The sequence below is a fragment of the Bemisia tabaci genome, chromosome 8, assembly GCF_918797505.1.
Source record: "Bemisia tabaci chromosome 8, PGI_BMITA_v3".
Classification (NCBI taxonomy): Eukaryota; Metazoa; Arthropoda; class Insecta; order Hemiptera; family Aleyrodidae; genus Bemisia; species Bemisia tabaci.
In genome coordinates this window covers 23,171,737-23,187,360 of record NC_092800.1, presented here as the reverse complement: position 1 = coordinate 23,187,360, position 15,624 = coordinate 23,171,737, and the positions used below count along the sequence as shown (strand labels likewise).

At 40.4% G+C, this 15,624-nt stretch overlaps 1 protein-coding gene across 2 annotated transcripts; it reads right to left on the bottom strand.

The window, feature by feature from the left end:
* Nucleotides 1–1,169: 1,169 nt before the first annotated feature.
* On the bottom strand, nt 1,170–9,419 carry LOC109032536 (uncharacterized). Of its 2 annotated transcripts, none has more exons than XR_011900344.1 (4): nt 9,174–9,193; nt 7,896–8,025; nt 6,134–6,223; nt 1,170–1,421 (listed from the first exon to the last, which is right to left on the bottom strand). XR_011900344.1 is itself a non-coding variant. In XM_019044717.2 (4 exons), coding segments are annotated over exons 1-4 (327 nt in total). In that variant the 5' UTR covers nt 9,307–9,419; the 3' UTR covers nt 1,170–1,316. The 2 variants fall into 2 exon arrangements, 1 of the variants encoding a protein (XP_018900262.1); XM_019044717.2 differs by lacking the exon at nt 9,174–9,193 and adding an exon at nt 9,305–9,419.
* Nucleotides 9,420–15,624: the final 6,205 nt, after the last annotated feature.

Here is a 15,624-nt window from a genome sequence, read left to right as displayed (position 1 = left end):
CTGCCTTTCTGCCAAAAATTGGGTCTTCTAGTAGGATGATGACTACGGTAAAATGGACTGCATTTTGAAATTTTGAACTACAGTTCCTGACTCATCCGTAAGAACACTTACGTACATGGGGGAAACTAATGGTGCATACGTTATTTGTAAACTGAACCGAAAATTGTAGTTCCCAATTGTAAAATACAGTCCAAATGTCGTCTAGTAGCTCGTAGGGTTCCGAAGTTGTTTTTGGTATAAGTTATCGCGCAGAAGTTTTAGAGATCAATTCCAGTGAACAAAAATCCTTGTTAAAAATCGTGTGCGGAAACGCAACACTCCTGCATAACTTTCTCAATTTTTAACTGAATGAGTTGAGCTTGGTCTTGTAAGAAAGCTATTCCGCCTGTTTTCCAAGTTAGACCAATAAAAAGCTTCTACCTAGCTTACTTTTGAAGCTACAGCATTTGTCTTACTACTCTTCAAACAGCATATGTGCATTGGAGGGGCTGAAGTTTTTGCTATTCCGAGTAATACGTGTTTGAAGTTTTAAAACTACATGGCTTCTAATGGCGGGAAGAACGTTCAGACCGACTTTTTGATGCTTAAAAATTGAAATTTTGGAGCGAATTTTTCACAGAATATGCATTAAAATTAGTTTTACTTGAAATCTTTGATACCTCAACTTTTTCAAAAATTGCACCTATATGCCTTGTCCTCCGAGCCCCTCATATCCAATCATCTGATATAATTTTTTATCAATACCTGCCTCGCTCATAAATAACGATTTTTTTTTTTATTGTGTCACTCTTCCTGGGGAAAAGAAAGTTTGCAGTTGTGGTTAGGACTGCATCACTGCCGTGCTAAGGAAAAACGCTCGTATGAACACTCGAGAGTTGCCAAATTTCCCTTTATAAAACATGTATTATTGACGATATTCATGCGTATATTTCCTTGAAATTTTCAAATATTTTAGATTAAATTGCCCACAAAATTTTCTGAAACTTTTGGAGAATTATATTCACAATTTTCCCAGTAAATTCGGTTTTTATCGAAGGAAATTCGGCAACGTCTGAAGGTTCATACGGCGTTATTCCTTGGCACGGCAGAACAGGTACGAGTCCCGAGACATACTTAAAAGGGCATATTATCACATGTGCTAGAGAAAAATGAAGAACAAAACCAAGGTATTAAGAAAAGTGTAAAACAAAAAATTTTATTGATAGCTATCATAGTAAACAGAGAACAAAATTCATTAACATGGAGTAGAAAAAGGCTGATCATGTCGGAACGAAAATTGAGGTCACGTGATCATTTTCGGGAGAGGGTTGTGATGATTATTTGCCGAGACATTCGTGATGGAAAGGGTGCAAGTAGGAGCCCGCGATGCAGCCCCTGGTCGCATGTCCTAGACTGACACAGTGTCCGGTCACTCGTTTTGTCTGTGAAAATTAGATTGCGCCTTAATACAAGCAAGAAAAGCAAACTTTCAAACACACAGAAACTTTTAAGTAATTTTAGAAACCTCGTCCTGCTATCATACCCACAGGGTGAAATTTATGCTCAGAAGTCAACGGTCAAATTGACAAACCCAACTCAATTTACAAAAGCTTGCCTAGGAAAATTCATTTTCGAACAGGTTTAGTTCGGAAACAGCAAGTCTCATCAGTAAAGCTGTCAGACATCGAAAGCTCCTTTTTATTTTAGAAACCTCGTTCTGCTATCATATCTATGGGGAGAAAGTCATGCCCGGAAGTTAAGGGGCAAATTGACAAACCTAGCTCAATTTACAAAAGCTTTAGGAAAATTCAATCTCTGGCAGCTTTAGTTCGGAAACAGCAAGTCTCGTCAGTATACCACTCAGGCATCAAAAAATCTTTTTCTTCCATTGATCACTGAGGTTCGAATACACATGAGGCACTTCTCTATGGCAGTATGGCTTATGCTGATCTTAACATTACTTTGGTAAAAATTGGCAATAGAATCTGTGTTCCAAAATACCATAGACCTACAGCCGGCTGTAAGATTTCCAATAGCTTCCATAGCCGGCTACACAATTTCTTATAGCCTTTTATAGCCGATGGCGATTAAGCAACAGCCAGGCGATAAAGTGTATGCTAAACGTTACTAATTACGGATGCTAGGACTTAGTGAGTTTTTGGAATATTGCTCTCTTTTTGGGCCGTAGTATCTTGATTTATTTTCCGAGGAAAGCTCCGTACTTTTGATGGATGCCTGCCATTACCAATATATTAGAGCGCCTTCAGTTTCGTATGATACTGTGCAATACCTCTGGTGTGAAATAGTTGCTTTAAGCGCCGTGGCACGCTGCGGTGCGGCGCGGCAGGCGGGCAGCCAGCGCGAAACGCGCATTGGCGCCTACAAACCCAACAGGGATACTTCACGCGCTGCGCAATGCGTGCAGTATCCCTGTTAGGTTTGTAGGCGCCAGTGCGTCGCCTTGCCGCTCCGCTATGTGTTAGGCTCTAATATTTAATCTGGCTGAGTCAGCGTTATTCAACTCATGATTTTGAAATGTTTGCACATCCTGTATGCATTATTCTCATTTTAATTGATGAAAAAAAATATAGATGAAAGGAAAATATAATGTGTGTTTTGTAAATATTAAGGTGGTTCCGTATCAAACTTAATGATTTTCAAAGCACACGAATTTCCACACAATTTCTTATAGCCTTTTATAATCGATGGCGAAAAAGCAACAGTCAGGCGATAAAGTGTAAAGCCCAGCGATAAGAACTATAGCCCGGCTGCATAATTTTTTATCGCCTGGTATAGCCCGGCCGTATGTTTTTCTCCGCATTCTACAGCCAGCTATATGATTTTCTGTAGCCTTCTTTAGCCGGCTATAAGAATTCCTATGGTATTTTGAAACGCAGTTCTTATCGCCAATGTTTACCAGGGTAAATAGTGCAGTGCATGAGAATTTGGAAATTGTGTAGTCAATTGATCATCCACAAATGTCTGCCGCTAAGTTTACATGAAAGTCTTCCTTACAGAGACTGGAGGTCCAATAGGGTAAATATGGACAGTTCCTTTTTGTGCAACTTATGCAACCAATCCGAACCAATCATTTGGAGATGCTAATTAGTACAGTTGTTAGACTCTAAGTATACGTGCCAAACGAGTACGTATGAGTGCCAGTGTATCAAAATTTCCAAACTTATTTCATTTTTCAGTTGAAAAAGAATTGTCTTGCCATTTTTCAGAATATTCTTCATGGTGGAGAGAAATAATTAACGGACATGTGTAGTCAGAAATGACGTCTGCTAGTTTTCCATTCAAGAGGTACTGGGTGCCGTCTAGTTTGCAACGTGTTAGAATGAGAAATTTTCTCAAAGATCATAGCTTAAGGGAAACCGGTGACGAAAACCGCTATGGAATTTATAGAGTTCAACAGATGTACCATGTAGGTACAATGAAAACGCAAATAAACACACACACACACCTTTCTGTGTACAGAAATCAATTAAAACAAGTAAGTCGTTTTTAAAATGCGCCTATTCAATATTGGTTCTTTCCATATGCTATATACTTATCTATTTATGATTTTTCGGTCTAATCAGCGTGTTAGATTAGATGGTGCATCAGCAATAAATCAGTTACGCGTATCATAAAATCGTGTTTAAAAGCCGGTGATACAGGGTGCCCCAGACCACCCGCACCAGCGGCCCAATTATTGAAACTATGTCAGGACTACAAGACTAGATATAGCCCTATCATCAACATCAGCATCATTGTCATCATCATATTCTTCTTCTCCCTCCATGAACGACTAGGGCATAACCCTGTTTGGAGCCTTATCTTAACAATGTAATATATCATATTTCGATGTCTCATCGGGCTGCTTTAAACTTTCAAAAATCGGCCCGCGCGCAAGCTTTTCTCCCGGTTATTTTAGGTCAGACGAAGTAGGGGACCGCGAGGTCGTGTGGAGAATGAACCCCTAGAAATCCGAATTTTACCATTATCAAACCTTTCTGGATCCTTTTTGTGACCTCAAGGGAAGGCCTTGTTTTTGAAAATCGGGGTTCCTTTCACAGTTTTAAATGTATATAATCGAACTTAGAAAGTACGGAATATTTCGACCTTAATCGCAATCAAAAAGTCCAAAATCGGTCCACCTCTGTCAAAAATATTGACCCCTGAAGTTGGGGAATTGAGCTCCTTCTCGACAAAATGCCAGGTCATATAATTGATGTAGAGACCAGAGACTTTGATGTTTTCCCAGTTAATCGCTCCTAAAGACATCTGAAGCCAGTGGCCCCGAAGCACCCTAGATGGCCTCGCTGATGGGGTTCTAGCCAAGTCCTAGGTTTGTGAAATTTACAAGTATAGGACCCTTTAGTGAATATGTCCCCTGTGATATAACACGTGCAAAGCTAAATTTCATATGTTTCGACCCACCCCCCTCCTCATAACGCTTTTATGATGTTGTTTCGTATTCTTTAAAACGTAGAAACAAAATGGCGTAACACTCTCCACGTCCTATTCTCTCTCCCGGAAGCGTTACGTATTTTATAAACGGCCCCATAGGTCCCCTTTTCTCGTGGACGGCCACAATATAAAAGCTGCGACCACCTGAATTCGATCCTGCGATCGATCTTTCGGCTGATTGGCAACACTGATTTTTCCACTTCAGTCAAATAACACGTTGCATGACACGTCTCTTTTAATGAAGTGAAATCATGTTCAACCCGCCTTTTATGTACGCGGAAAAATGCGAAGAGAGTCCACGCGTGAAAAAACACCGAGTATCGAACGAACTCCTCCAGAAATATCCGTCGCAGCATCTGACATTTCCGCGTCCCTCTCAGCTTTTCGAGGGCGATGCAACATTTGCAAGATCATCTTCGTGATTTCGTTAGGGCCCTTTTTTATGCGGGTTTTTATTACGGGAGCATCGGAGCACTCTCGGTACACCCTCCGCCCAGTGTTGCCAATTTGAGTTCTAAATTCGAGATTATCGCTCTACTTTATAACTGTATTTAATACCAAGCGAAATCCAGCGGATTTCCATTCACAATGGCAGCCACGCTCATCTGTGCAGCAACGCCCCGCGGTCGAGATCCATTCGCGACATTGCATTGAGTATTTGTCAACTTTTATGATCAAGAGCCTGCTATAGCTCTGGTCGTAAAAAAGCTTCTGACCGTTTTGAAAGGAGATGCGCTGAATTTTGGCTTTCGTTTTGATGCTCTTTCATCTGAATGCTCGAGATTCTTCAAACGGCACGGACTGACGGACCCTTCCCTTTCCAGGCAATGAGTAAAAGGGGGGGGGGGTGGAGAGCGAGGTAAACATAACGATAATTTTCTACACCAAAAACTAGTAATTATGAAATTTATTCTCAGAATACACAAATCGAATCTTTTCAGAGGGAGCTAATCCTATCATGTAACGTAGCACAAGAGGGCGCTTTTTACCTTTCACCCTACCTTCTGAGCATCAAGAGGATTGCATTTTGGAATAGAGAACTAATATTTTTTACTTAATTTTAAAAGCACGTGCCTGCATAGGTGGTCAAATGTTGTATAGGTTGTTTCTGCAATGAGGCAGAGAGAGTAGTTCTTTATTGCAAAATGTAGTCCAAGTACACTTGGATTGCATGTTGCAAAAAGGAACTAGGAGTATTCCAATGTCGCCAAGATTGTGCAGTTTTTTTACCTTGCAAATATAAACTGATCATCTAAACAAGTTTTGTCTTTACTCCTAATAAACTTTAATTTTAATTTAATTTTATTGCGAAGAATGTAAGTTGCACAATCTTAGCGACATTGTATTGTTCTTGGTCCCTTTCTTGCAAAATGCAAATAATTTCAGTTATAGACAAAGCGAGTAATTGACATGCATTATTTTTCGAGAAGAAAAGTGGAAGCTTCTATATTTTACTAAATTTCCACCTAACTCGTTTTGCACATAAGGCAGATGTAAGAAAAGGAAGCTCCCTTCCTTTTACTCTCGGGGGACTCAAAATTTCAGAGCTCTTAAGATTGGCGCCGCGCCGTGCTTTTTTGCAACCCACGGTAAGCCTGCTTAAAAAAATGTGTTAGTAGGTATGTCGTACCCAAACAGGTTCAAAACTTGAAAACAGTTCGTCCCTACAATATTCTTAACACTTAAATCTCAGACTTACCACTTGAACGTCCATGTGGCACGGTATGTCAGAGGATACTTCAATTGAATTACCAAGGGCTGCTGATAAGGATTCCAGAGTATTTGTGTCCTGAGAAATGCAATCAGATCTTCTATTACACATTCTCTACATATTAAAAATTTCACAATTTAATGGAGGGGTCGATTTTTTTATTTTTTTTTTAAATTGGTCATACGTAATGTTCGGCAGAATTTAGGCTCTTCCAGGATTGGAAAAATTTTAAGAGTTCACTTTTGAAATTTCAATCTGGCCGTTTCATGTTTTTTTGAGATGATGAGTCAGAAGCCTACTCAATTTCCAGACAATTAAGCCATCTCTAAAGAGGTTGGGCAGCTTGCAGGGGCTGTTTTTATTTCCTTTTGAGTTTGATCCAGTAGATGTATTATGTAGCTTAAATAGAGAATAACATTTAATGCCCCTGATAAAAATTGGCGATAGGAGCTGCGTTTCGAAATACCATAGGAGTTCTTATGGCCGACTGAAGAAGGCGATAGAAAATCATATAGCTGGCTGTAGAAAGTGGAAAAAATCATACGGCCGGGCTACACGAAGCGATAAAAAATTATACAGCCGGGCTATAGTTCCTATCGCCGGGCTTTACACTTTATCGCCTGGCTGTTGCTTTTTCGCCATCGGCTATGAAAGGCTATGAGAAATTGTGTAGAAATTCGTGTGCTTTGTAAATCCTTAAGTTTGTACGAAATCACCTTAATTTTTACAAAACACACATCATATTTTCCTTTACTACATATTTTTTTTCATCAATTAAAATGAGAATAATCCATACAGAGTGTGCAAAAATTTCAAAGTCATGAGTTGAAAAACGCTGACTCCGCGAGATTAAATATTAAAGCCTAACACAAAGCGGAGCGGCGACGCACTGGCGCCTATAAACCTAACAGGGATACTTCACGCATTGCGCAATGCGTGAAGTATCCCTGTTAGGTTTGCAGGCGCCAATGCGCGTTCAGCGCTGGCTGCCCGCCCGCGGCGCTTGAAGCAACTATTTCACACCAGAGGTATTGCACAGTATCATACGAAATTGATAGGCGCTCCAACATCTTAGGAATGTCAGGCATCCTTCAAAAGAACGGAGCTTTCCTCGTAAAATAAATCAAGATACTACGGCCCAAAAAGAGAGCGGTAGTCCAAAAACTCACTAAGTCCTAGCATCCGTAATTAGTAACGTTAAGCATACACTTTATCGCCAGGCTGTTGCTTAGTCGCCATCGGCTATAAAAGGCTATAAGAAATTGTGTTGCCGGCTATAGAAGCTATTGGAAATCTTACAGCCGGCTGTAGGTCTATGGTATTTTGGAACACAGATTCTACTGCCAATTTTTACCAGGGGATTCAGTTTTCATAAAAAATGTTACGGCACACGTAATGTTTACTATTCATTTTAGGTGAGTTAAAGGATGGAATTTTCATTCACACGGCTAAAAAAAAAGAAAGAAAAAAAAAACTTGCGGGTGATAATTCAAAGAATATTTGGTGCTCTCACCGTCGAGCAATCAAATGTTGCATGTGAAACTATGTTTTCAGATTTGGCGCTCTCATAATGCACTCCTCACCTTGTTTCATTTAGAACCTCTTTCGCCATACAGCCTCTACAGCCATAAATTACCAATAATTGGTAAAAAAATTGAAATGGTAAAAGTACCAACGGACCTTGGTGAAAACGCCGAGAATTTTTTTTTTGTGCTCTTAAAATATTTCAAGTAAACAATGTAACAATTACCTCTGTCTTCTCGCGAGAAGCCTCTTCCTCAACATCGGTCAAACTTTCGGGTATGTGACTGCGAGTTGCATTTATGATGACAGCCGCTGATAGTATGCAGCTGGGTAAGAAGAAGTAAGATAGACAGAGCCTGCGAACATAAAAATGTTGTCAAAAAGAGGTTGAGACTTAAAGGGCCTAAGAATGCCATGGAAAAAAGTTCGGATGGAATATGCAAATAGGCAATGATTCGTTCATCAAGACAAAACATCACAGGAGGCGTAAAAAAACGTTCGTCTAACATAACTGGGAAGCAGTGGTGCACCTAGGAATTCTTTAGGGGGGGGGGGGGGTTACAGTTCGTGACTGTAAATTTACATTATTTTGTGTACGTCCCTGATAATATTTTACGTCTGCCCTCCAAAAGTAAAAAAAAGGGTATTATTATCGAGGCTGGGGGGGGGGGGGTGTTCCAGACCCCCTTGTCAACGCCACTGCTGGGAAGTTTTATTACAATGATTGATCCATTGCAGGTACAAACATACTGGTCAAAATGTTTCTTGAGAAAAACCTAATTTATTCCCTTCATTTTTGCGAACAACGGGAAAAATAGTAAAGATTGCAACTTTTCAAAATATACACTTGTGTTTCTAATTAAAAGGAAAATGAAAAAAACCCCGCCAACATATGATTTTTAAAATGAAAAAAACTTTTTCAAGAACATTAATCACGTATATGCATTATTTGAAACAACTGAAACTTTTTCCTTCACAACAACGGTGCGGTTCTGGCGCGGTGTGATGGCGAAGGAATTAATTGCCTTCATTTCAACGATAGGCAACATGCGTTTCTTAAAGTTAAAATAGTGGTACCTCATTCATACTTATAGATCAACCTGAACACCAATTGATTAAAAATTTGCTATAACACCGAATAGTTTGACTTGGCGCGATTAAAAAATAATGAAATCGTGTAAATACTAAAATAATTGTGTAAACATTTGTTTTCAAATTTCTAGTTTATTTATGTATGCGGTAGTGTTGCTATTTGAATCATTGAGTTTAACATACAATTTGAATATTTTCTCTCTCAGTTTTCCACAATTTCAGTAAATAGAACCTAAAAAGAAGTAACCATAAATGTGGACGTCAACCGTTTGTCTGAAATTAAAATTTAAGTTTGTCAAAATCTTTTTTTTTTTAAAGAATTTTATTTAAGTATAAAGTAACTACTACAAGTATTTTCTGTATCTATCTACATGGTTTAAAACTAAAACTAAACGAATTGCATTAAATTTACAAAGTAACGTTAGATAATACAATGATTATCTGACAAAACAGGAATTGTAAAATTCTATGTCTTCTTTTTTTAGAGATATTAAAACATATAGGTTTGTCCAAATCTAAGGAATTTTTTTGATGGGTACTTACATGATGCCCGCTCACGGAGTGAAGCAATACTAAAAACTGACCCTTTGACTCCTGCATATTTATAAATGTTAGCGAGAACTACCCAGCTATAATTAAATTTCCCCTCAATTGAAAAACAAATCGATACGAAGGGCTTCTCGACAGAAAAACTCAAAGTTCCAGAAATCAACTCATCACGGTCTAACAGGGTGGGATGAGGAAACTGACGTTTATAAATAATTTCAGAGAAAAATATAAAAACCCTCTCGCGACCTCTGAAAGTTTCACTCCGAGAAGCGCTCCATATTCATGAGTATTTCATTCACTTCAGGGAGCTTGCAATTGATTTGTTCGCAGAAATTGTGAAGGATGCATTTACTGCACTGCCGAGGAAAAACAATGTTGACGACTGGATGGTACAGGATGGAGCTGGATATGACAGGGTTCCGGGAGTTCTGCAGGAGCAAGTAAATATACATCTGACAATTTCTGATAACTCTCCTCATTGAAGAAGGGTCAATTGATGGGTTTGGAGGACAAAACGCATAAGTGCAGTTTTTGAAAAAAGTGAGATATTAATTATTTCAAGTAAAACTAGTCTTGATGTATATTCTGTGAAAAATTCGCTCATAAATTCCAATTTTTATGCCTCAAAAAGTCAGTTTGAACTTTTTTTCTGCCGTAAGGATCCATGTAATTTCGAAACTTCAAACACGTATATCTCGAAAAGGAAAAACCGCGCTTTTGCGCCTTGGCCTCCAAGCCTCTCAATTATTATAGGTGTCATAAAAGGGTGCCAAGATGATCGGATCCTTAGACTCGCGAAACATCAGTAACTCTTTCAACGGCCGTCGTGACTCTACTCTTAACACGAACATAGGCACGATGTTTCGTTAAATACACAGTGTTTAGTGGCATCCTCGGCGTAGGCCATGATGACGCGTTGCTGAAAACGTGGTCAGGCTACAGCACGCAAATATTACTGCTTCCATGCTGTTCACACTGCCAAGTCAGGTTATTGAAGGCGAGCTGGTCTGAGCGCGGACACTTTAACTGCGGCGCAGACCTTATACTTGCCTCCTGGCAGTCCCGGCCATGCAGCTCCAATTCGCCTTCAAACATTCATTAGGCAATTTGAGCAGCTTGGAAGCAGTGATAGTCACATGCAGATGCAGAATCTTGGTCACGTTACTTCTAATTCAGTACAGCACTTTCTTATTAAGCGCGCAATGCATTAAACATATCCTCTCCGTTTAGACTTATGGAAATATATCGATTCTCGGAGAGGCCAAGCGATCCTAAAGCTCTGATTCAGCGTAGTGCCTAGTGATCTGCTTCAGTTGCAGTTTCACATTCAACGTGCCGTGTGGCAATTCTTGTTCCAGGCTCTGACCAGCGACCAGTTCTCCTTCAAAAATTCACTCGGCAATTTGAGCGACTTGGAAGCAGTAATAGATGCACGCTAAGCCTTTGTCAAGTTCCATCTAATTCTGCAGTATAGCACTTCCTTATAAAGCGTTCAATATATCAAGCATTAATTTCTCTCCATTTAAATCGATGGAAATGAATCGATTCTCAGAGGGGCCAAATGCTCTGACAAGAATCCAAAATCCAAATTTTAGGGCGTTTTTTAGTTGATTTTTTGGGGTGTTTTCGGTGGTCAAAAAACTCCGGGAAAATTCCTGTGACATCAGGATCCTTAGTTCTTTCAATACGAGCAAAAAAATAAATAAATAATTCGTCGTTCCCCTAACGAAAGAACGTAACTCCGGTTCAATGTTGTCAAATTTCCTCTCGTAGATTGCTTAAAAACTAGGTGACTATTTGGCATTTCTAACTGGAAATTTCACTGGGTTTTCATTAGATTTCATAAAAAAAAAAAAAAAAAAAAAAAAATTAATAAAACTTGTCCAGATACATTTTCATTAAATGAATTAATTGTTTGGGTCAATTTGGCAATCTTGGAATGAGGTTACGTTCCCTCGTCTGGGAGACGACGAATTGTGCAACAGGTCCAGTGGAGAAAAGCCAGTATTGCCAACCACAGGGTTGCCAGATTGTACGATTTAGTTGGAATATTTTACATGGGGCTACATGAAGAAAAGTGCTTAATTTCCAACCCTATCTGGCGCATCAGTGACACTCTTACGTCATAAAAAGACGTGTTCCAGACGATCCAAGAGACGATCTAGGCCGCGTCAGGGGTGCGGGGGTTGCATGGGGTGGGGGGGGGGGGGCTTTTCTAACCATGAGTAATGTGGGGGTGTCGCGGCGGAGGATTGCGTCGGTGGTGGATCTGGTTTGACGGGATCCCTCCCCGGTTGCCGGGCAACCCCAGGCCGGCGACTCCGTGAGCCATGTTTATAACCATTACGGCTTCATTTGATGAGACAATTCAAATTGACTCTCGATCTTTTTTTCGCCCGCGGCTCCTCATTTCGCGCCGGCAACTTAATGCGGCTTCGGACGCGTCCCGCTCTAATTTTACACCCGAATCCAATCCTCGAGCTCGGCTCATATTTAACCCGCCTTCCGGGAAACTCGGGATGGAGCGTCGAGCATAGTGATAAGCAAGGAACGCTGAAAGTTCCCGGAACAGAATCGACGCAGCTTCGTAACTCCTTTTTCCTCCTCCTTATTTGTTAAATATAATAATAGCCTGTTCCCGGTGGAGATGAGTCGAGTCAATTGACTTGCAGATCTGCGGGTTGATTGTTGACATTGATAGACAAAGCTATAGACAAAGAAGACATAGGGAGTACGAAACGATTCTATTGGTTGAAATGGTTGGAAGCACCCGAAAGTTACGGTCTCTAAGGCCGACACGGACGGTATGTCTATATGTTTAGCCCGTAACTTTTTTTTCAGTGGGCCGGAAAAGGGTGCGCGTGAACCTATTCTTAATCTGGCTTCAGCAATGCCGAGAAAGTTAGTGAAACTGTGGGCTGATTATTGAAATTAATAGACACAGTTACTGACAAAGAAGACATAGGGAGTATGAAACGATTCTATTGGTTGAAATGGTTGGTTCCTGTAGACTAAGGAAGAAAATGATCGACTAACTATAGGGTCTCTCGTGGGTTGCCGTTAGTTAGTCTATTGCCTACCTCCTTTGTCCATTGCAACCACCCTTTTCCACCGACAAGATCCCTCCATATCCCTTTTGTCTTCTTTGTCTATAGCTTTGTCTATCGATTACAACAATCAGCCTGCTGTTCAGGTGCGCATTCAAAGAGGCTATTGAAGTAATTTAAAGTCGATCGGCAGGAAGTTTAGGCTTAATGTCTCGCAAAGACTGAAAAGTAGCATGGTAGGTATATTTACTTTTGCATCTAAACGTAATTTATCGTTAGGAGTTTATCGAGAATCCTCCATGGAAGACCATGAAAGATAACTCTCTACTGATAAAAATGTTAATCAAAGAGCTAAAATGTTTTTAACGTGTATTATGTTGTTATTTTCAATTCGCCTTCAGCTGTGTCCGCAGCAATTGTTGTTACGAATATGTCATGTGTGCTGATTTCAGCTCATTACACACACGACTCTCTGAAGGCGCGGGTTACATGCGAAAAACAGAGCACCCTGTCGGAGAACAACAGAACGTTTAATGAATCGCACAATTCCTACTTCGTTCGTTCACCAACAGATTGCGCTACTTACGCACATAAAACCCCTTCAGAGAGTCGAGTATGTAATGGGCTGAATTCAGCACGCACTACATATTCGTAACAAAAATTGCTGCAGACGCCATTGAAGGCGAGTTGTTCAGTTTAAAAAAAGTGTACGGTAGGACGTCTGCATGCAATCAGAGGGTATGCATTTAATCGACATGATTCAAATGAAAAATAAAATCGTGAATCTGTCGACACTGATTCAATGGACAAATGAAAAAAAAACCTGATCAATACAGTTAAAAACTTTCATTTACTTCCAAAATTTCAAAGTTCAATATTCTGAAAATAGGATCAGCCAAGATTTTGATTTTCCGCGATTTAAGTCTACGCCATAGATTCACCTTCTGCAAACGCTTTTTGGGTGCATCTTTGTCGCATTCCCCCCCCCCCCCCTTCAAGACCACTGTGCAGGCTCGTACCGAGCTTTCTTTCTAGGTCATTTTATGGCGGACGAAGTCGGAGAAACAGGCCAGCTAGGCAGCTACACAGGAAGAGGCATGTGGTTGACTAAATTACCTAACATTCAGGCCCGGACTTAGGGCGTGTGCAGAGCGTGCGGCGCACACGGGCGCCAGCCTTTGGGAGGCGCCACGAAAGAAGAAGAGAGGGGAAACAAGGGGAGAAAAGAAAAAGGAAAAAAAGGGAAGAAAGGACAAGGGGAAAAAAGGAAAAGGAAACAAGGTTGGGCAGTGAAAGCAAGGAAGAAGGGGGGAAATGGAAGGAAAAAGGAGGCAAGAAAAGTGAAAAGAGAGTCCGCGAGAAAGGGGGGGGGGCATAAAAACCATAGACAAAATATAAAGAGAATTGCCGTCTAAAGGTAAATTTTCAGGACAAAAACTCCACCTGGTCCATAGACGGTCAGGCGCCCCTTGACTCTAAATTTGCGACTGTACAGAAATACAAGAGTAGGCATGTAGTAAGAGGGCGCCATAAATCCATCGAACAGGAGCCGACATAGCATTTTAGGCCACGTCTGCCATCTTGGATTTGAGAAGTTTCAAAAATCGACTAAAAATTCGAGTTTCCCGTCGAAAAGTACCCCTGATCCCGCGGTTCACAAAGCTCTAACGAACAGAAACGCAGGCCAGAACCGGTGCTCATTTTAGGCCACATCCAACGTTTTGGAGTTGAGAATTTTAAAAAATGGACTAAAAATTCGAGTTTCCCGTCGAAAAATACCTCCTGACACCGAATTTCAGAAAAATCCATCAAACAGGGGCCGAGATAGCATTTTAAGCCATTTCGGATTTTCGAATTTTGAATTTTTTTAATTTTGACAGATTTTGATTTAAAACGCGTGATCCCCAAAATTGAAGCTCAGATTCGGATTCCTCGTAAAAAATCGATGCGATTTCATGTATCATACCCTGACACCGAATTTCAGGAGAATCCATCGAACTGGAGCCGAGATGGCATTTTAAGCCACCTCAGTCATTTCGGATTTTTGAAGTTGAAACATTTTACTTAAAACGCGTGATACCCAAAATCGAAGTTCAGATTCGGATTCCTCGTAAAAAATCGATGCGATTTCATGTATCATACCCTGACACCGAATTTCAGGAAAATCCATCGAACAGGAGCCGAGATGGCATTTTAAGCCACGTCAGTCATTTCAGATTTTCGAATTTGGATAATTTGACTTAAAACGCATGATACCCAAAATCGAAGTTCAGATTCGGATTCCTCGTTAAAAATTGATACAATTTCATGTATCATACCCGAGCATAGCGTGAAGGAAAGAGATGTAACGTAGACATACTGATTTGAGCATATGAATCCAACGTGGCAACATGGGTAGTGCTCAGTGGGTCAGCGGAGGAGGAAGAATAAGAATTTATCGTTGAGGAATTCCTCGCGACGAAACCGAACGCTTAGATGGCGCCTCCCCGTTCTGTTTCACTCGGGCGACCCGCGCGGCGGCGTAGTTCAAAGAGATAGTACGACAGAATCTATACGCGTCGCTAAACCTTTTTCCTTCACGCTATTGGCTATTCTAACATATGATACATGAAATCTCATCAATTTTTCACGAGGAATCCGAATCTGAGCTTAGATTTTGGATATTACGCGTTTTAATCTATTTAAAATCGTAGGAGAAATTACAGAATTGTCCTTGAAAATTTATCACACGTTAGTGTTTTTTTTTACGTCATTAAACCTCTTTCCTTCACGCTATTCTAACATATGATGCATGGAATCGCATCAGTTTTTCACGAGGAATCCGAATCTGAGCTTAGATTTTGGATATTACGCGTTTTAAACTATTTTAAAATCGTAGGAGAAATTACAGAATTGTCCTTGAAAATTGATCACACATTAGTGATTTTTTACCCCGTTTTTCTTCTACGTTCACGTAATGAAATTAGATCAACAGTTGACTCATCGACTAGTCTAGCCTAACCCCCCAGAATCGGTCTAAAGGGCGAACGATTTTATCAGATAAGATGTGCGGTCCTAGTTTCCGGGCAATTGCGGTTTGATGGAAGCTGCGATGAGGAGAAACGGAAGATAGGTATGCGGAACTCGGGCGGATATTAAGTGAGAAACCAGGTAGGGGAAAGGCTTTCTTCCCGAAAAGTTAGTGCTCGGGCCAACTTACATGGTCACTGGAGCATTGTATAATGTATAGCAAGTTGTGGGAAACTATTTTTTTGCAGCAACAACCAA